The sequence below is a fragment of the Nannobrachium achirus genome (assembly GCF_963921795.1).
Source record: "Nannobrachium achirus genome assembly, chromosome: 15".
In the NCBI taxonomy this organism is placed as follows: domain Eukaryota; kingdom Metazoa; phylum Chordata; class Actinopteri; order Myctophiformes; family Myctophidae; genus Nannobrachium; species Nannobrachium achirus.
In genome coordinates, this window is record NC_137822.1 from 53,409,381 (window position 1) to 53,431,071 (window position 21,691).

Sequence of the window (21,691 nt, forward strand, 5' to 3'; positions counted from 1 at the left end):
GATCTTCAAGCTCAACGCGTCGCATTGTGAGCTTGATTGTCGGTTATCTCTATAAAGTTGTCAAATATGTAAGTCATTTCTTTGTATATTTAGGTTATGTGTCATATTTGCCATGTGCAACTTCAAAGCCTACAAGCCAAACTGAAATGTAATCGTCAACGACAAAAAACACGATTAAATCGTTAATCGCAATTATTTGAGTGACAATGAATCGTCATGTAAAAGATAATAATAATAGTGACATGTGAAATGTGACCATTTAGGTCTAGAATTATTGAACGCTTTAACCAGTGAAAAATAGCAGATATACAAGCTCACAGCGCGGCACCGAGTGCCGCGCTGCGAGCTTGTAGATCTGCTATTTTTGAAAAAAAGTCGTGAAAACCCTTCTCGCAGGAGGACGAGGATGGAGACGAACCGACCGCCCGTCCCCACGCCCAGAAGGACGGCGCCGGCGCCAACAACGCGCATCCCTGCCCCACCTCCTCCTCCTCCCTGGCCAAGGAGCACGGGCGGATGAAGGCGCGCCACCACCACCACCACAACGCTGCTCCTCCTCCCGGCTCCGGCCACCCCCACCTGGGCCTCCCCCACAAGACCAGCCCCGGCTCCCAGACGCCGCCGCACCACCCGTCGGCGTCCGCCGGCCCTCCCGCGTCCTCCCAGGCCACTCCCCTGGCGCCGCCCGCCCACATCGAGCACGAGACGCCGCTCATGTTCAGCCGCTGCACCTCGGTCAGCTCGCTGGAGAGCTTCGGCACGCACTCCATCGCCAGCTCCATCCCGTCGAGCGGCGACGGGGAGGACGGCGCGGGCGGCGGCTGCTGCAGCGGCCTCATCAGCCCCAGCGACCTCCCCGACAGCCCGGGGCAGACCATGCCCCCCAGCCGCTCCAAGACGCCCCCGCCGCGGCCCGCCTCGCCGCCCGTGGGGGCCCCGCAGCAGGGCCAGTCGCAGCACGCGGACCACGCCGAGGGCTACCGCGACCCGCGCCCCGTGTGCCACAAGGGCATGCCCAGGCCGGGTGCCCCCGACCGCCTCAAGAAGCCGGCGGGAGGCGAGCGGGGAGGCGAGCGCGAGGAGAGGGAGTCGTCGCCCCCGCTGTCGGCAGGCGGCGGCGCCGGCGGGCCCCGCCTGCTGCTCCTCCACGAGGAGGAGGGGCGGGGCGGCGCTGGGGGAGACGCGCTGCTCCACTTCGCCACAGAGAGCACGCCCGACGGCTTCCTGTCGCGCGCCTCCAGCCTGAGCGCGCTCAGCCTGGACGAGCCCTTCATCCGCCGCGACCCGGGGGGCCTCCGCACGCCGCAGCAGCAGGCCCGCGAGGCCGACCGGATGGCCCACGCGGCGGCCGCGGCTCCGCCCCCTCCTCCTCTCCGCGTCCAGGAGATGAGACAGGTGTAGTAGATTATGTATTATCATGATATGATTATGTGTGACGTTATTAGGGTAGATCATGTGTTCATTGATTATATTAATGTCTAGGTCTTTATGATGATGCTAATACTTGATAGTTAGGAGTCGAGAGGCCTTCAGTAGGCCTCAGTAACTATTGTTTTGGTAAAGCCTATCTTGTTTAGGGATGGGACGATACATCGTGATAAAAAAACACTCACGATAATCGTATCGTGGAGATTTACTTTATGGTGATATCGTCCTCCGTCATGCACTGGGATCAATTCACCTTTTATTTGCTGAGTTGCATATCCGGTACCACTTAAACCCTCTATGATTGGTAAAAGGTACACTATAGTCTTTTTTTCACTCTCTTTCAAATGTCTTTGCCAAAAAAAAATACCGACCTACAAGCTCACAACGCGTCGGCAATTCTTTGGCAAATGTTCTGCCCCAGGATAATGGATTTTGATTATCGCGATAATATCGTAAATTGCGATTTTCTTTTTTCTTTTTACACAATAATTGTGATATGACATTTTCATATCGTCACATCCCTAATCTTGTTATGGTACAGCTCGTCCCAGAAGCCTTGGAGCCACACAGTTTAAAGGACAACTTTAGTTTTTTACAACAAGGGTTGTAAAAAACCCTTGTTGTTACTGTAAATAGTGTCTAAAAAGACATATTTAGCCACTTGTACGCATGCCCCCATGCGTACGCATGCCCCACATTTTAGCACGGTAAACACGATAAAACAATAGAACAAAGCAAATGAAAACATTTTAACACTCATATTTTCTTTTCTCTCATTACAATCTAAAATATGAACCCTTGTTGTAAAAAAAACAAAGTTGTCCTTTAATTCTGGTGTCGCCTCGGGGCAGAACTACTTTGGACAGTGGTAGAGTGTTAAACTGTACTTCTGTCCATGATACCATGGACAGAATACATAAACCTGACCACCACCACCTATAATACATTGTCTCATATCCTCATTTTCTCTTTGATCATTGACTGATCTGAATTCCACCAACACGCAGGCTCCGGCCCAGCCGCCGCCCCAGCCGCCGCAGCCTCCCCCACCTCCTCCCCCGCTCCTCCAGGAGCCCGACCACCTCCTGGACGACTCGGACGGCGACGACATCGAGATCCTGGAGGCGTGCATCAACTCGGCGATGCCCACGCGCTCCTCGCGGAAGCCAAAGAAGCCCGCTCCTCCGCCCGCCAACGCGTCGTCGTCGTCCTCCTCCTCCCGCAAGCTGCCTCCGCCCAGCCAGCTCCCCGTCTACAAGCTCCTCCCCCCGCGAGGCGGGCCCGCCCCTACCCCTCCCTCCTCCTCCTCGGCGGCGGTTGCGGGGGAGGAGCTTCCCCGGGTGTACTGCGTGGAGGACACGCCGCTCAACTTCTCCACGGCGGCCTCGTCGCTCAGTGACCTCACCATCGAGTCGCCGCCCAACGAGCGCATGCACGCCGTGGCCGAGGGCACCGAGGAGCGCCTGCTCCCGCCGCCCCCTTCCCAAGGTGGGTTTGGTTTGGACAACTGTTTTTCTGATTTAGTTCGTTTTAATTCGTTTTTAGAGCGGGTTTGCCTGTTTTTATTCGTCTTTAATCTTGTGACAACGCGTAGTTTAGTTTTAGTGTTTTTAGTTTTTACTTTGGGTTATTTGTCAAGTGCAGGATTAAAAAAAAGGTCAGAGTAAGTGGGCCTATTGTATAATACAAACTCAATCAAAAAAAAGATACCATTTAAAAATATATATTCAGTTCATGTTGGTAACGAGAAAGAACTAAACCAAAGGGCATTTCCTAAATAATTCGTTTTAGTTGATTTTATAATACAGTTTCAGGTAGTTATCAGTTTTGTTTTTTAATATACCGGTAGTTTTTATTTAGTTCAAATCATTTATTTCTTTATTATTTTTTTGCTTCTTTTTTTAAAATGTAGGTTTTTGTTATTTTGTTAGTTTTCGTCAACTATAACAGTGGTTCTCAAAGTGGATTCCAAGGACTCTGTGGGTTCCTTTAGGGGGGTCTAAATTGACACATACAAGTCTGTAACTCTGACAGTGTACAAATGGAACCAAATGAACCCTAACGTGTCCATTTGGTTCCATTTGTACACTGTCAGAGTTAAGGGGAGACCTTGAAACGTGAAAGTTTGAGAAGCACTGAACTATAACAACCTTGCGTCCGTCCTTCCCTAGGCCCCGCCCACCCCCACCGCCCCTGCCCGGACAGCGAGGCGGCCGCCGGCGAGGACATCCTGGCGGAGTGCATCAGCGCCGCCATGCCCAAGGGCCGCCCTGCCCCCGCCTCCCACGCCCACACCACCCACCTCCCCGTGAAGACCCCCTCCTCCCTCCCCCAACACCACCACCACCTCCTCCACCACCAGCACCCCCACCACCCGCCCTTCCACCGGGGGCAGGTGGCGCGCGAGGAGGAGGAGCAGCGGCGGCGGAGCAACAAGCCCACCTCGCCGGTCAAGCCCATGACGCGGCCTCGCCGCGACCTCTCCCCGCCGACCCACCCTCACGCTCACGCTCCCCCCTCCTCGGCTCTCCCTCCCCCTCCTCCCCCCGCCCCGGGGGCCAAGCGGAACCACCACCCGTCGGCCGGCTTCTCCCTGGACTCGCCGCACCGCTACACGCCGGTGGAGGGCACGCCGTGCTGCTTCTCGCGCAACGACTCGCTGAGCTCGCTGGACTTCGACGAGGACGAGGACGACGAGGGGGGTGGCCGTGGGGGGAGGCCCCCCCAGAGGGACGAGCACGAGGACACGCGCGGCCAGAAGGCCGACGGACGCCAGCAGCAGCAGCAGCAGCCCGCCAGGGAGGAGGGGAGCGAGGACGGACCCCGCTTCTACTCCTCCTCCTGTCACCTGAGCGACCCCGACCAGGAGAACAACAACAAGGTTTGTAAATCCTTACTAGGGCTGTCACATTAATCAGGGACCAGCGTTCTTGGTGACGTCACCATCAACAAGTGCGACCTGGTATAAAACAGATACGCGACAGATACACCGAACGCAGTACTTGCACACTCTGCTGGCGCACAAGTAGGCCATACATGGCCGCAAGTGCACCGTGGCACCTCGACAGTTGGCACCTCGACAGAGTACAGTCTAGCCCATTTAGGCCTGAACACATTATGACGCAATATTTTATGCTTTAAATCTAAAAAAAATAGCAGATATACAAGCTCACAGCGCGGCACCAAGTGCCGCGCTGCGAGCTTGAAGATCTGCTATTTTTGAAAAATCTTGAAAATTTGAAAAGAACAAGTGTCTTTTGAATCCTTCTAAGATTTTTTGAAAAACCCAATGTTTCTATGTCAGCAATCTGGCCAGTCATCGTCAAAGAAAAGGTCCTTTTCACTTCACTGGAGCTCAGTTAGTCTGTTCTCGAGAGACTACTATGTCAGTGGTTCTCATAATTTTTCATGTGAAGGACCCCCAAAATGATATTTATTTGGCCACGGACCCCCATCTCAAAATATCTAGTTCCAGGGACCACCCAGAAGCAAAATTTGAGTTACAAACATTCGCTTTGAAAATACATATATTCAAAGATTTGCGCACATTTTCACGACTTTAAAAAAAAATAGCAGATCTACAAGCTCGCAGCGCGGCACTCGGTGTCCCGCGCTGTGAGCTTGTAGATCTGCTATTTTTCACTGGTTAAAGCAGTCAATAATTCTAGGCCTAAATGGGCTAGTTACTTGTGCCAGCAGAGCGCGCAAGTACTACAACCCTACATTAGTCCATGGGCCATAGAGATGTCGGTATCCAAAAGGTGGCAAAGGTTACCATGCATTTCTGAAAAGCTCTATAGATATATTTGGAGACACATCTAAATTGGTGTTATCAGCCGCTAGAGTTGGTGTCCCATTAAAGGAGCTATAGTCAACTTTTTCTTGAAAAATGGATGCTAAATTAAAAATAATGTTCAAAAATATGTTATAAAAAAAAAAGTTTCATATAATGTGTTTCTGTTCAAAGATGTCCACAAAAAGCGTAAAATAATTATAAAATAATAATGTTGGCAATTGTCAGGCTGACACTTTGTTTACATCCTATCAATCCATATAAAAGAATAGACTAGGATGTAAACAAAGTGTCAGCCTGACAATTGACCAAATTATTATTTTATCATTATTTTACGCTTTTTGTGGACATTTTTGAACAGAAACGCATGTATGAAGCATATTTTTTCATAAAATTATTTTTATTTTAGCATCCGTTTTTCAAGAAAAAGTTGACTATAGCTCCTTTAACTTAATATACAGGGTGGAAAAAGCAAAAAAATAATCTGCTTTAAGTAGCATATGAGGGGTCAAACTAGGGTTTTTTCATGATTCTGAATCCATTGCAAGCAAACATTTCTTGGGCTAAAAACAGACAAGACTATGGTTTAGTGATGTGATGAAAAGTGATGAGTCATCACTTTTCACACTTTTGTGGGGGCCGTTATCATACCAAAATATGATCTAGAGCTTTTCAAAAATGCATGGTAACCTTTGCCACCTTTCGGATAACGACATCTCGTATGGCCCATGGACTACATGGCCTACTTGTGCACAAGGCGCAAGTTGACACCTCGACAGAGTCCAGTTTGTTCCTTTATTGATGCTCTGAATTGCTTCGTTTTGACCACGTTCAGAACTTTGGTCAGCTTCGGGCCGTTGTAAATGCGCTCTACAAATAGGGCTGTCACAGTTATTACATAATCGTCTAATCGCAATTATTTGAGGTAATCGCAATTATTTTGCATAATCGTCATAATCGTTTCCATGTTGAGAAATGTTAATATAGTTTCAAACACTTTCAAAAAGTAGTGGAAAAAGCCAATATACAAGCTCACAATGCGTCTCATCATGACGCCATGTGAGCTTGTAGATCGGCTATTTCGGCCACTACTAATATTCTTTTTTAAGTATAAAGTTGTCAAATATGTCTTTAATTTCTTTGTATATTGAGGTTATGTGTCATATCTGGCAGGTGCAAAGCCTACAAGCCAAACAGAAATGCAACTGTCAACGACAAATACACAACTAGAAAAATATTGTTCCTTCGAAACAATTGTGGGCTCGCTTCAAGCCAGAAAACAATGGCTATAAAAGTACAAAATGTCAAGATCGCAGGCAGTGCTCTCTTTGACGTTACTGACGTCAAAGATTGGTCCATTTTGTTCCAAAAATGTGTTGTGCAAAAGTTGACCCGCTGGTGGCGCTATAACAGGCCAATGTAAGAAGGGTGGTATCTGTTCCTTGACCTATTGGGAATGTGCTTGCAAGATTTCACGCACATTGCAGGCTGTGTTCATGATTTGAGGTGTTTTTGGCTTTGGCCACTTTATCGCTGCTTGCAGCTATATTCATTATTATTTTATTTTTTTCGTGTGTGTGCACTTCATAGGCATATTAGATAAAGGTCCTTAGATTGTGTGTAGAATGTTTCATGCAAATTGCAAAAAAAAATCCTAACGGGTTTAAGCGTTTCACAAACTGCTCAAAATGATATAGCGCCCCCCTTTGGCCAATTGGGGTAAGATTGGTTTTAGTGATATTTGGACTAACACTCTACATCTTTGCCAAATGCCATGAACATGTTACTTTGCATGTATGATTTAGAGGCAGAAGAATAATTTGCAGTTTATGCAATATTCATTGAATTTATTTTAAAAAGCATGTTTCAATTTTAAAGAAATCCGATTTGACAGATCTTTAGATATCGGTTCAAAGTTCACGTAAAAAAAGTTTTGTGCACGTGGAGCGAAAATTCCAGAATATAAGCGGGTTTACGCGTTTTACAAACTGCTCAAAATGGCGGAAAATCTAAGGGCGGAGCTTACTTAACAACGACATAGATGTCTTCCGCTCGAGTCAAAGCACGCGTGTAACAAGTTGCATGTCTTCAAACGAAACGAGTCATGACTTATGCCCGTTTGAAGTTTGAATTTTCAAACGCTTCGTATAGCGCCCCCCTTTGGCCGATTGGAATAAAATTGGTTTCAGTGATACTTTGACTAACCCTCCACATCTTTGCCAAATGCCATGAACGTGTAACGTTGCATGTATGATTTAGAGGCCGAAGAATAATTTGCATAAAACCGCAATATTGATTGAATTATTAAAAAAATATATTTCACTTTAAAAGAAATCCGACCAGACAGTTTGACCGTATTGGTCCAAAGTTCATGTGAAAAAAGTTTCGTGCGCGTAACGAAAAAAACCCAGGAGGAGATAGATTTTTACTGTTTTTCATATAATTCCAAATTGTGGGAGACCTAAAGGTCAGAGGTCAAAGGTCAGAGGGTAAAAGTTGTTCGGCATGAGGAGACGCATAAGTGTATACAGGTTTCATGGCTGTACCTCAAACACAGCATGAGCTATACCTGTTCAAAGTTCGCACTTTCGAAGGCTTCCTACAGCGCCACCATTTGGCCGATTGCTATAGAAAATAATAGCACACTTCGCCACTGTAAACTGAACACATTGATGTTTTTATTTTCATTTTCTCACTAAGTATGTAGGAGTAGAAAGGAACCGAAGTAGTTTTGAGGAGAACTGTCTGACTGACTGACTCAAATAATGACTATCTAAAGTGTGCCTTACAGGCGAGCCCACAATTAAATCGTTAATCGCAATTATTTGAGTGACAATTAATCGCCATGTAAAATGTCATAATCGTGACGTTTGGTTTTGTTTTTTGATTTGAAGGAGGCATCGCCCGGGCCCAGCGGGCCGACGGCAAGGGAGGCGGACCGAGCCTCCCCCTCCTCTCCCCGATCGCCTCCTTCCCCGCCTCCTTCCGCCCTGGCTCCTCCCCCTGCTCCTGCTCCCCCCGCCTCCTCCTCCTGCCAGACGACGGAGGGCCAGGCTCCGCCTCCCTCCTCGGCGTACGCCCCGCGGGCCTTCCACGTGGAGGACACGCCCGTCTGCTTCTCGCGCAACTCCTCGCTGTCGTCGCTGAGCGTGGTGGACTCCGAGGACGACCTGCTGCAGGAGTGCATCTCCTCGGCCATGCCCAAGAAGAAGAAGAAGACCAACAGCAAGGCGGCGGCGGCGCCGTCCAACAACCACGCCCTTACCCGTGCCTCCGAGAGCGCCTCGGCCCCCCGGGGCGCTCCCGGAGGCTCGGGTAAGGAGGAGGACGCGGAGAAGGAGGCCCAGCGAGCTCTCGGGGACGACGGCGGTGAGGCGGAGGAGGAGGAGCAGCCCGAGGAGGAGGAGGTCCTCCGTGCGGCTGAAGAGGAGGAAGAGGAGGCGGCGGAGGAGGAAGGCGACGAGGAGACGCAGACGGCGGAGGAGGAGGAAGACGCGCCTCAGGAGGAGGAGACCCAGGAGCACCTGGAGGTAGGGAGGTTGACGGTTCATCTAAAATGGATTAATAGCCGTTTAGAAATTATTGGAGGCTGAAGGGAAACACTCCAATTCCCAGAATGCAACGGGAGATAACGTGATCAGGAAATACGGTTTCCCAATACAGGCCAGTGTTATGAGATTCACAAATGTGGATTTATCGCGTAATCTAACTCCAGGTCACGTTCATGTTTAAAACAAGCCCTTCTCTACCGGCCGTTACAAAATAACTGATTTTTTAATTTTTTCTGTTCTGAGTGAAAGAAAGTACTCAGATTACATTCACTCAGATTACTTTTACTCCGAGCCTCCGAAATAAGAAAAAATCTATAACATACCGTGGCACTAAATTATTATATACATCAAGGCAATTATATTTCAGCACTCATTTTTGGTCTTGGACAAGGATTTTCCTTTTGGTCCTAAAAAAGCGCTGCTTATCAATTAATCGGTTAATAAGGTTATCAACTTTCAATTAATTAATTAACCCATTTAGACCGGGCGGGTATGCATATCTGTGTCACCACTTTAACCATTATTTATTATTTCGTGCTTTAACTATTAAAAAATAGCAGATATGTGCGTCTTTCTCCTGGTCCCCGGAACTAAATATTTTCAGATGGGGTCCTTGACATGAAAGTTCAAGTTTGAGAACCACTGACTGAGAAACATGTGTTTTTCGGAAAGCCGCTTGGATTTAGAAGTAATTTTTAGGCCTACTTTTCAGGCTTAAATAAAAAAATAGCAGATATACAAGCTCACATGCCAGCTCGTATATCTGCTATTTAAAAAAAATTTTGAACATTTGTGCAAATCTTTATAGTTAAATGAACGAATCGATAATTTGCATCCCCACTCCCCAGGTGCGTGAGGACGAGGACGAGGAGGGTGAGGAGGCGTTGGACTGGAAGGCCATCCAGGAGGGGGCCAACTCCGTGGTGTGCAGCCTGCACCAGGCGGCCACGGCGCAGCCCCGCAGCCTGTCCCACCGCTCCTTCACCGACTCCGTCTCCTCCTCCGACGAGGACTCCGACTCGGTGCTCTCCCTGCGCTCCTCCATCGGCTCTCCCTTCCACCTGCCCTCCTCCGCCATGGCCAACGGCAACAACAACAAACAGGAGAAGTCCTCCAAGCCGCCGCTGCTGCCCTCGTCTTTGCCCGCGCCAAGTCCCGCCGCTCCTCCTAACACGGGAAGCGCGGCTGGCGTTGCCTCCGTTGTTCCTGGAGGTCCGGCGTCGGCGGGAGGAGGCCCCCGCATCCTGAAACCGGGGGAGCGGAGCTCCCTGGAGGCCCGGCGCGCCGAGGAGAAGGAAGCCGCCGCGGCGGCCGTGAAGGGAGGGAAGAAGGTCTACCGGAGCCTGATCACCGGCCGGCCCCGGGATCCCGCCGCCGCCGCTCCTCCCTCCCTGCTGGGGCCGCGCGGCCGGAGCAACGTCCACCTCCCCGGCGGCATCGGCGGAGCAGGAGGAGGCCGGAGCTCCTCGCCCAGCACCTCCCCGGTCCAGAAGAAGCTCCCCGTCAAGCAGGCGCCTCCCGCTCTCTCCTCCTCCGGTGGTGGCGCCCCGACCAATCAGAACGCCCTGCGCGCCGTGAAGCCCATGCCCGGACCCGGACCCGGCAAGGCCGGGCTCCGACCTGCCTCCTCTTCCTCGGCCTCCCCGGGGAGGAACCACAGCCTCCTGACCCCGCCCACCTCCACCTCCTCCCCGGCCTCCAAGCTCTCCTCCTCCCACCTCCCCCGCACCGCCTCCCCGGGGGCGGCCTCCTCCTCCGTCAAGGCCCTGTCCTCCTCTTCCTCCTCCGGGCCCCGCGTCTCCCCCGCCCGCCAGACCTCCTCCCCCTCCATCACCACCACCTCCTCCTCCAACTCCTCCTGCAGCGGGATCCCGCGCAGCGAGTCCTCCTCCAAGGCTCTGGGAGGAGGAGGCGCCGCCGCCTCCGGAGGGCCCAGGAAGTCGTCCTCCGCCGGCTCCTCGGGCGCTGCGTCTTCCTCGGAGCGCTCGGACAAACCGCCCGGCCTGGTACGCCAGTCCACCTTCATCAAGGAGGCGCCCAGCCCCACGCTGAAGAGGAAGCTGGAGGAGTCGGCCTCCGTGGAGTCGCTCTCCTCCAGCCCCTCCCTCCCCGACATGTCCCCCGTCTCCTCCTCGTCCAATCAGCAGCAGCCGCCGCTCCCGGGGGCCAAGCCCTCGTCGTCCGCGGCGTCCGGTCAGGAGAAACCGGCCAGCAGGAGGGGAGGCGGCGGCGGCGGGGGAGACGATCCCAGCCGCTCGCACTCGGAGAGCCCCTCCCCCCGCCCGCGGCCCCTGGCGGGAACCTGGAAGAGGGAGGGACGAGGCAGGGGGGGAGGAGGAGGAGGAGGAAGTGCCGCCGGCGCCGGCCACAACCCGTCCTCCACCACGTCCTCGCTCCCCCGCGTGGGCACGTGGAAGCGCGCCGGCAGCGCCTCGTCCATCCTGTCGGCGTCCAGCGAGTCGAGCGAGCGCGGTGTGCGGAGCGAGGAGGAGGAGGAGCGCAAGAAGCAGCGGAAGGGCACGTGGCGGCGGCGGACGCGGACCGTCACCCACGCCGCCGCCTCCTCGTCGCCGTCGCCCATGGACACGTCCTCGTCCAACCAGGAGGACGTGTGGGTCCGCATCGAGGACTGCCCCGTCAACAAGCCGCGCTCCACCCCGGGCGGGGGGGCCGGCGCCGCGGGCAACGCCCCGCCGGTCATCGACGGCGTCTCGTCCTCCTCCTCGGAGACCAACCTCAACCACGTGCTGTCGGAGCGGCGCCGGCTGGCGCGGAGCAACCCCTGCATCGTCTCGGATCCGCAGCCACAGACGCAGCAGCAGCAGCAGCAGCAGCGCTCCAACCCTCCCGGCGCTCAGACCCTCCTGGCCGCGCGGGTGAGCCCCTTCAACTACACGCCGAGCCCCCGGAGGGGCGGAGCCGCCTCCGCCGCCGCCACAGCAGCAGCAGCAGCGGCGGCGGCGGGAGGCGACGGCCTCCCGCAGAGCGCCGGCGGTCGCCCCTCGCAGATCCCCACGCCCATCAACGTGGGCGGCGGTAAGAAGCGGGACGCGGGCGAGAAGGGGGGAAGCGGCGGCGGAGGAGACAAGGGAGGAGGGGGCGGCGGAGCGGAGACGGTGGCGGGAGGGGAGAGCGGCTCGTACATCGTGACGTCGGTTTGAGTCACGGGGAGAGAGAGAGGAGGTTTGTAGGAGAGGGGAAGCTTTGCAGTGAGAGGATTCCATTATTTATTTAGGTTTTATTGACGCTCCGTCCGCCAAAGGGCGTTCCCTAACGACCTGTCATCTCACTCCTCCTCCTCCTCATTGTTATTCTATTTTAAAAACAACACTAAGATGGAATATCGTCGGTTATTAATTATCGTCAAAACACAGAAGACCTTCCATTGTGCTCATGTTGGGATTTTGTTTCCCGTTACTTTCATCGGACCCCTCCCCGGAAGACGGAACTGTTTGACGTGTGAATATGCATAAAACGGGCAGCCAATCAATGCCTTGCCGGGAGGGGGATGAATTTGGGCCGAGGGAGGAACTTTTGGACAGGAATGGAGTTCCTCATCCATGTAAAAAAGGAAGAAAAAAGCAAGAAAAAAAAAAAAAAAGCGAGCAATATTTATGCGGACCCGAACATGGGAATCGTTTGCTGTACAGACATTGAACTTATTTAAAACCACAACTCTCCCACTACTCCTCCCTCTCTGTCCCCCATCTCTCTCACTCCCTCTCTGAGCTCACTTTCTGCAACGGGGGTCCTGTGTGTGTGTGTGTGTGTGTGTGTGTGTGTGCGTGCGTGCGTGTGTGTGTGTGCGTGCGTGTGTATGTATGTGTATATTATATATATATATATATATAAAGCCCCACCTCCCCTTTTCTGCATGTGGCCTCCCAAAAGGTTAGAACCCCCCCCCCCCCCCACCCCACCCCCAACAGCAGTCTCTCACTGTCTTTCTCCTCTTCTTTTTCTTCGTAAGAAGACCCCAAGAAACCCAGGCTGAAACGTGTGTCTTTTTTTGTTTTTGTTTCGCGTAGTTTTTTGGAACACGCGTCACCATGGGCACGGGCCAGCTAGTTCAGCGCTGCATCTTAACGTCTCGTGTAAATAGATATGAAGAAAAGAAGAAATATTATGCCGCATGGCGGGGGAAGGATTTCGCTTTTGGAGTGGCCAATATTCCGACATTAATTTATTTTCCGACTTAGTCCGGCGTTTCCTGTTTTCTCGGCATTAATTCGTAGTGTTATTGGAACAATCCTAAAAATCTTATGTACTTGCTAGCTTAGATCCCACTTGAGTTGCACATCCAGGGGCGTCACAAGGGGTAGGAAAGTGGGACTGAGTTACCAGGGCCCAAGGTGGAGGGGCCCTAGTAACTTTAGCTATTGAAATATAGCAGATATACAAGCTCACAGCGCGCTGCGAGCTTGTAGATCTGCTATTTTTGAAAAGTCGTGAAAATGGGCGCAAATCTTAAGTGAACATTTGTTACTAAAATGTTGCTTCTGGGGGGTCCCTGGAACTAAATATTTTGAGATGGGGGGTCCTTCACATGAAAAAGTTTGAGCATCACTGACATGGAAACATAGGTTTCTTGGCACACATTTTCACGATTTTTCAAAAATAGCAGATCTACAAGCTCACAGCGCGGCACTCGTATATCTGCTTTTTTTCAATAGTTAACATTCATGGGGGGCCCGCAGTGAATCCTTGTACCCAGGGCCCAGAATTTGGTGTGACGCCCCTGTGCACATCACTCTAGACTAGTCATTGTTTGTCGATGAAATCCTTCCGCCTAAACGGTCGATCGTATCCGCTGCCTTGTTTTCAGTCACTTTACTGTCTCTCTTAATGAAGCCAAAATTTGTCTAACGTCTGTAAAAAAAAAGGTTTTCAGCTTAAAAACACCCTCTTCTGTAATTTACCCAGAGTTCAACAGCAACAGTAGGAATAGTAGCTACCCCCACCACCCCCTCGTCAAGGCCAAAGAGCAGTAACCACCCGAGAAAAAATAATTATCCTAAGTACGAATATGGAGTCTCATTTTCGGGCATGAATTGTTCTGAATTTGAGGTGAAATCCCACAATCTTTTTTTTTCTTAAAGACGAAGCAGGAAGTGGTTACTGCCATTTTGCGGAGGAGGGGCAGAACTTTAGCGTTTTGTTTTTGATATATCCTGAAAGTATTCATATGGTAGACCCGAAAAGTCGTATTGAACGCACGCTATGCTAGGCTAAAGCTAACAATTGCAGGAGAAGAAGAAAAAAAAAACGACATTAACGTAGAATTAAAAATAATCACTTGTAAAAAAAAAATAACTTATTGCTCGTATAAAAGTTTCGGAATTCTTCCGTAAACACTCGTTACACACTTTGTCTCTCTCTGTCTGTCTCTCTCGATCACTGTCGAAATTCACCAAGCACATAAGAGCAGTGGTGTGTCCGAGGGGTGGCCACCCCTGGAATCTGGACAGTTGCGCTCCTCTGGAGCAGCACACAATGACCACTCTTGAGTGAAAAAAGCCAGTTGTCACGACGTGCGTCTGAACATTTTGTGAGAACAGTGACGGATGAAATTGTTGCAAAAAATGTGATGGTTGTGGCTTTGGTCGTCTAGACTAGAGTTTCAAACATGCTAATCTACAATGCAGTACGTGTAACAGGTTGTAATTATGTGTGTAGATGGAATGACTTTACGTTCATTTTGAATGAATTTCAAAAGATGGAAAATGGCATCGTCGAGTAATCGACTTGACTGTTCGTAAAATTGACACGACGGAACACTCCATAACGTCAACACCAGAGCTCTCTGAAATCGGCGCACTATGAAACCTGATTCAGAGCATATTTACGAACTTGAAACTTGAAACACAGGAATGTAAGACACTGTAATGTTAGTAATTAAAGTAGAAATGGGTCGTGGAGACAAGGAAATTGTGATAATGCGACGCATGTGTCCGCTTATGTCCGTGCGCCTCCGTATGCACATGCACTCGTACTTCATTCCACCCTGCATACATAAGTCAGTGCCTCACTTGGGCCACCCCGGTCAAAAGGACTCTGGACACGCCGTTGCATGAGATTAGGAAAAAAAAAGGAACTGACTTGGTTTTTCTGTTTTTGTTTTTTGCCAAAAAAAAAAAGGAATAACAAAAAGTATCACATTTTTTTCCCTGTTTTGCTAATTTTAACGCAATTTTAAAATGAATAAATGGTGAGTCCGTTTTACCAAATGTACAAATAAATAAAAGTGGTGGTTGAATTAATAAACGTTGAGTTTTAAATAAAGGCTGGTTGGTTGAGTCGTTGATTGATTGCTTGGAAACATTTATTTCTAAAGATGCAAATGAGGATGCTATTGCTACAAGCATATTAATTATCTACACACTTTTAAGTAGTAGTGAAAATAGCAGATCGAAGTGTTGTGACCGTGTAGATCATCTATTTTCACTAGTTTGTGGGGAAACATCAAACCTCTTTGGCCTCTTTGTGGGAACCACTGGTCTGCACTCGGTAGTATAAAATAAAATGGATAAAAAGCGCTGAACTTTTAAAGGAGTATATTTCTAAAACTAAATCATTTCAAAGATTTGTGTTCAGGCAAAGATCCACAGTGAGATGCATATTTTAAAGTTTGGATGGAGTTTCTCGTTGTACTGCCTGCCAAAGTTTGTATTTTTTCCCATTGACAATGCATAGGGCGCTTAAAGTTAAATATTTCAAAACCTACAAATGATTTCAAAGTTAACTAGAAGCAGAGCTCTTCCGAGCACAGGTCTCCACCAGGTCAGGTTATTGTGGCCTCCTGGTAGCACTATAATAGGCCAGTGTGAAAAGGGTGCCATGTGTTTGTTCTTGGGCGTTTCATTGCATGCATGATTCCAAAAAATGTGTTAAGCAAAAGTCGACCTGCCATGTGAAAACGGTGGCATTTGTTCCTTGACCTAGGAATGTGCATGCACAATTTCACACAAATCGCAGGCTGTGTTTATGATTTGAGACATTTTCCTCTAAACGGAACGGACCAATCCTGCAATCTTTGGAATCCAATGTTAGGCAATCAGGATAGAATATGAAATATCAGACAAATCCGTCTTGAGCACATCACTATAGAGATACTGTGTACTGATTTGCTTGATTTATAGATTCTGAAGGAGTAATATCAAATAATGTGTTTTACATAAGTACAGCCACCTGGTGGTGCTATAAAAGGCAGATGTGAAACATGTGAGAAGCCTCTGCAGTGAGGGATACTTGAAAAATGCAGGGCAAAGCTTTTTCCTTGGCGTGTGGAGAGAGTGCCCATACAAAATGTTACACTGATCAGTGGAATTATAGGTTGAAACACGAATTGGCCTGTTGTAGCACCACATGAGTATTTGTATTTTCAAGGTTAAAATCTCAGTCCTCCTACATTGTGGTATAGGCCTACTTTAATATTTTCAAGGTTAGCCTTCTGGTTGGTCCCTGACTGACCAACCAGCAGGCTCTATCTGCCGTGTCCCACCCTGGTTCCGCCTTTTTTATGTTGAATTTGCTAAAACATAATTTTGGGAGAAATAAAAACATGCTGAGTCACTATACTGCCACTGAGCAGCTCCATTTTATGAAGCCAAGTTTGAAATTAGAATTGAACACACAGAATGACAATACAAAGCAACTGAATTAAAATGGTAGTGGATGGAGTGTCCCACCGAATGTCCCACCAAGACACAGCAACCAATGGGTGTGAAGAGGTGCGGGACAGCGGGCGGGACTTGACAAAGGGTGAATTGCTCAGTGAGAGATGGTCTAATGGGGATACTGAATGAGGTCCCCTAAATTGTTGGAGAAAAAAAGAAGAAAAGGTTGGAGGGAAAAAAAATGTATATATATTTATTTAAAAAAGAAAGAACATTTTTTAATTTGTCTTTAAATATAAAAAAAAAAGCTTGTAGACATGATTGTGTAATTGACAGATTGTTAGTGATAGATTGATAGTATTGACATTGGTTCTCAGTTAATAAATGGCAAAAGCAGCAGATCTACAAGCTCAAAATGTGTTGCTTCGCACCACGTTTCAAGCTTCTGTATCTGCTACTTTCCATGCTTTTGTGTGACACTGTTGTATGATAAAGTAGGCTAGGACATTAATTTATAAAAGATATATAGTGAAATTGGAGAAGAAACGTCTGGCTTCATGGGAACAGTTACAGCATACATCAAGTACTGTATTTTAACAGTATTTTTATTTCAGCATTTTGTGATCTGTGGTATGTCCCTAAGTGAGACTTGAACCTGAAACGTTTTGCTTAGTAGGCTTTCACTCTAGACACTGATGTCAGAACAACAAATGTCACAATTAACCAGACATGTCTTTATTTATTTAACTAAGCCAGGTGGAGACCTGTGCTCGGAAGAGCACTGCTTCTAGTTTCTCTTCTGGGTCTCGGGCTAAAATGTTTGGGAAGTAAGCCATTTACCATGAGAGGGAGTGGGTTGTTGGCTGATTTACCACTGTTTCAGGGTTGTGCCATGAGCCGCAGGCGATATGCAAAATACGATAAGGGTATCGCAACTGGCTCACCTTTACAGGTACTCGCTCCTGCACCATCTGTGAGCCAGTGGCATCGCTCTCTCCATCTCTCCTTCCCTCAAGGCACCGACGGGACTCTGCATGGCAGGGGCGTCCTCCTCCCTGAGCCAAGACTAAGCTTGACCGCATACCACAACTAGACAGGAGTTGGGTGGCTTCAGCAGGTTATCAAATGGGCACCCCCCTTCACCGATGTTTCGTTGATTTAAGCCCATGACACCTCGGAGGGGCTCTACCCCCACTGAACACCACCCAACTCTATGTCTTACGTCTTTCAGTAGGTCGGCTCTGCCACCGCACCTCTCTTTGTATCCAGATCCAGCGTGATGCTTCTTCTGCCCGTTTAGTGGTGTTTGCTACCAGCCGCTTCCTAGCCAGCCCTTCGATCCCCAGCAGTCCGAGGGCTCTCCAGAGCGACCGGCCAGCGAAGCCTCTGCAGCCCACCTCCACCGGCAAGTTCCAGGCCTTCCATCCATTTTGCTGGCTCTCGAGGATGAGGGCTTGATGCTTGCGCTCGTATGCCTCCTCTATCCTCTCTTCCCAGGGTACTGTCAGCTCCATGAGCACCACCTGTTTGGTACCTTTAGACCACAATACAATATCTGGTCTCAGGCTAGTGTGGGCTATCTCCTCTGGGAATTTGAGCTGCTTTTTCAGGTCAGCCCGCATCTCCCAGTCGCTTGCTGTGGCCAGGACCCCTTTGCTCCTCCCTCCTGCTGCAGCGCTTTCGCCTGACCTGACAAAATGGATGAAGCGAGGCCCATTAGAGAGCTGTCTTGTCCTTTTCCTCGCCTGCTCAACACCATCTGCCAATTGTGCAAGGATCTGGTCATGTCACCACCGGAACTTGCCGTCTGCTAGGCTTGAGTGACATGAGGAGAGGACATGCTCGAGGTTAGCTATCTTTCCGCAGAGCATGCAGCTTGGGCTCTCTACCAGTCCCCAAGTATGGAGGTTTGATGGAGTAGGCAGGACATCATATGTAGAACACAACAGGAACTTGATCCGGTGGCCTTCCATGCTCCAGATGTCCTGCCAGGTTAGGGCTCTCTCCCTCACACTCTCCCATCTAGTCCAGCTGCCTTGTTTGTTCATGGCCACAGCTTTGACATGCCGGCTTTCCTCCTCGGCCTTCCGGACCTCCCTCTGCACCAAGCCTCGCCGCTCTTTTGGGTCAGCTTTGTTCCAGCTTGTTCTGGTGGAGCAACCCAGACCCAGCCTTCCCTGGGCTACTGACCCAACGATGTCAGCATGATGCAGTCGATCCTCCGCCTCTTTAAGTGCTCTGTTGGCTGACCACTTTCGGCCTGTTCTGACAACGATGCCTGCCTGACGCACTCTCTCATCTTTGCTGTCTCGTAGCATCATGGCCTGGCGTGTTTTTGTCGCCTTGTACTCCTCCACCACTGATGTTATTGGTAGTTGTAGCTTGCTGCCTGTGCTGTACAGGCCAATGGAGCAGAAGCTTCTTGGGACGCCCAACCATCTCCTCAAGTAGGTGTTCAGCTTCCTCTCCAGCGCCTCAACTGTGGAGACAGGTACCTCGTAAACCAGGAGTGGCCAGAGCAGTCTGGGGAGAACCCCATGTTGGTAACCCCAGGCCTTATACTTGCCGGCAGTCCACTCTTGTCCAGAGATGTCATCCAGGTTTCTGCTTGGCTAAGCATCTCCTTCACACTCTGCCTGTCGTTGAGGTCTGCTCTATACCACTTCCCCAGGCACTTCACAGGTTGTTCTTGGACCGTTGGGATGATGTTCTCTCCAATCTTGAAGCGAAACCGTTCCTGGATACGCCCTTTTTTCAGAACTAGGCTTCTGGATTTTGCCGGTTTGAACTCCATCCTTGCCCAATTTGTGAGCTCAATCAAGTCGTCCAAAATCCATCTTCCTTCTGGCACTGATTTTGCTGTGATCGTGAGGTCGTCCATGAACGCTCTAATGGGCAGCATCTGGATGCCACTTGCAAGTACTGCACCTCGACGCAACTTCTCTGCTGACTTGACAAGAAGGTTCATCGCTGCGGAAAACAGGATCACTGAAATTGTGCAGCCAGTGACAATGCCCACCTCTAGCCTCTGCCAGTTAGTGGTGAATTCTCCGCAGGTGAAACGCATGTTGAATCTGTCGAAGTAGTGCTGCAAGAGCTTCTGGAATCGCTCTGGGATGTGGTAGGTCTTCAGAGTCAGCTCCACTAGCTTGTGGGGTATCGTTCCATAGGCATTCGTTAGATCAAGCCACAGGACTGCCAGGTCACCGTTGTTCCTCTTTGCATCCTCGATGATCTTGGAGATTACGCTGGTGTGTTCCAGACAGCCAGATACACCTGGCATGCCACCTTTTTGAACTGAAGTGTCAATGTACCCATTGTCCAACATAAAGGTGGTCAACCTCTTCGCCAGAATCCCCAGGAAGATCTTAGCTTCCACATTTAGCAGTGAGATGGTGCGGAATTGCTTAATCCCTGTAGAGTTTTCTTCCTTGGGGATGAAGCAACCCTCAGCAACCAACCAGATCAATTATGTAGATAAACATTTCACCCTGGTGTCTTCCGTACAACATCTTCCGTACAACAAGCCATCTTCCGTACAACAGGAAGATGTACGGAAGATCAAGTTGACTTTAGACTCCACTCGAGGGCCCTTCCAAGGACAACCCTGAGATGCAAAAGAATAAAAACTAAAAAAAAGTGGGTGGACACATTTGACCCACATTTAAATATAGATTTAATTAAAAAAAATGCTTTACATTTATATCTAACTATTCATTTACAGAATGTCTGTCTGTCCGCCGTCTATCTTTGGAGATGACTGACATCACTTCTACGTCTGGGTTCTCCAACATTAGCCTGCTTCATTCAATCCCTCATACTGTGCACACCCACCGGGCAAGGTCCTGGTTTACAACTACGTAAATTGTTGAAGGGCCTTGTGCCCTATAGGGGCATCTGGTAGTCAAGGGCCCCTGGGCACTGACCCCATTGGGGCCCCATAATCAGTCCATGCATCCAACGCAATAGACACAGGCAAGACTAAGTGATATGTGTTGGTTAAAACAAAACTAAATAGTGTTTGTTCAGTCACAAGAGTATCCGTCTCTCCACCTCTTTATTAAACTTCAAAAAAAGGGGGGGAAAAAAATCAATCAATCAATTGTATGGACAAAATATATTCTGGTCACGTCTCAGTTCCCACCTGATGTCGTGCGGGAGTTCCGACTGCTCCAGTCTGTACTGAATAACTGCTAGCTTGCTTAATGTCTTCAGACTGGGACTCAAGTCTAGGATTTGCAGTTCGGGTTGGTCTTGCTCGTCTCCTTTATATCTTCTTTTGGATAGCCCATTGAGGAAGATGCGATCTCCCACTCTGAAACAGCACCTCCAAGAGACACAACGCAGTTCTTTCCCCTTGGGCTCAACCTTTGTCCAAGAAAAGGTCCCCGGGTTGAATTTCCAGAGGTCAGTTGTTTCAAAGTGTACAAAACTTTCCAAATCTCCAGAAATGATTATGTACAGCTCTCCATTGTATGCAAAGGCTGAATGAAACCATAAACCTCTTCCTGTACAAATCTTTGCATGTGATGCGTTCAGCCAGCAGTTGGTCTCAGTGTCAAACACTCTGAAGTTGTAGCCATGAGAGCCCCCAATTACAAACATCTTTGTCCCGATCATGGTGGCAGAGTGCTTTGATGAAGGAGGTGGGGGAGTGACTCCGTTGTTCATCAAAGACCAGACCATTGTGGAGGTGTCCAACCTGTAGGTCTCATTAGTCCATTTATAACGTGTGTATCCTCCATGGACATACATGACCTTACCCAAGACACAGGCCGAGTGGTGCTCCCTCCCCCCTGGAACAGTCCCTGACACCCTGTGTTTGGACCAGCTGTGGGTGTCCGCATCGAATGCATAAAGAACTTCGCTGTAAGGAGCAGTCATCTGGCGGTTTCCTCCTGTGCTTTCAGGTCCGCTGGAGTAGATGTGTCACGTGTGAGAGACGTACCTGGTGCCCTGGGTAGCCAGATAAGACGACCTCTTTTCAAGTCGACCTTAGTCGCGGAAAAGTCACTCGGGAAGTGTCGACCCCCATTCTAGGAAATCACGACCTAAAAAATTGGAAGTGTCAACCCCAGTATAGGGAATCCCCGACCTCATGAAAATCACGAAAATTGGAAATCTCATCCCCCATTATACCCTAGTCAAAAAATCCTTTAGGATTCCGATAGAAAAATCCTATAGAAAATCCTTTAGGATTCCGATAGAAAAATCCTTTAGAAAATCCTATAGGATATCTTCTTATAGTATTATAAAATCCTTTAGAAAATCCCATTAAGAATCCTATAAGAATCCTTTACAGT

The 21,691-nt window shown here is 49.4% G+C and overlaps 1 protein-coding gene across 1 annotated transcript in view; it reads left to right on the top strand.

The window, feature by feature from the left end:
* apc (APC regulator of WNT signaling pathway) overlaps positions 1–14,998 on the top strand; it is an 89,805-nt gene extending 74,807 nt beyond the window's left edge. The window contains exons 23-27 of the mRNA XM_080743727.1: positions 397–1,395; positions 2,436–2,916; positions 3,600–4,309; positions 8,116–8,751; positions 9,621–14,998. Of these exons, the coding sequence (XP_080599853.1) occupies positions 397–1,395; positions 2,436–2,916; positions 3,600–4,309; positions 8,116–8,751; positions 9,621–11,933 (5,139 nt within the window). The 3' untranslated portion in view covers positions 11,934–14,998. The remainder of the gene's footprint in view (positions 1–396; positions 1,396–2,435; positions 2,917–3,599; positions 4,310–8,115; positions 8,752–9,620) is intronic.
* Positions 14,999–21,691: the final 6,693 nt, after the last annotated feature.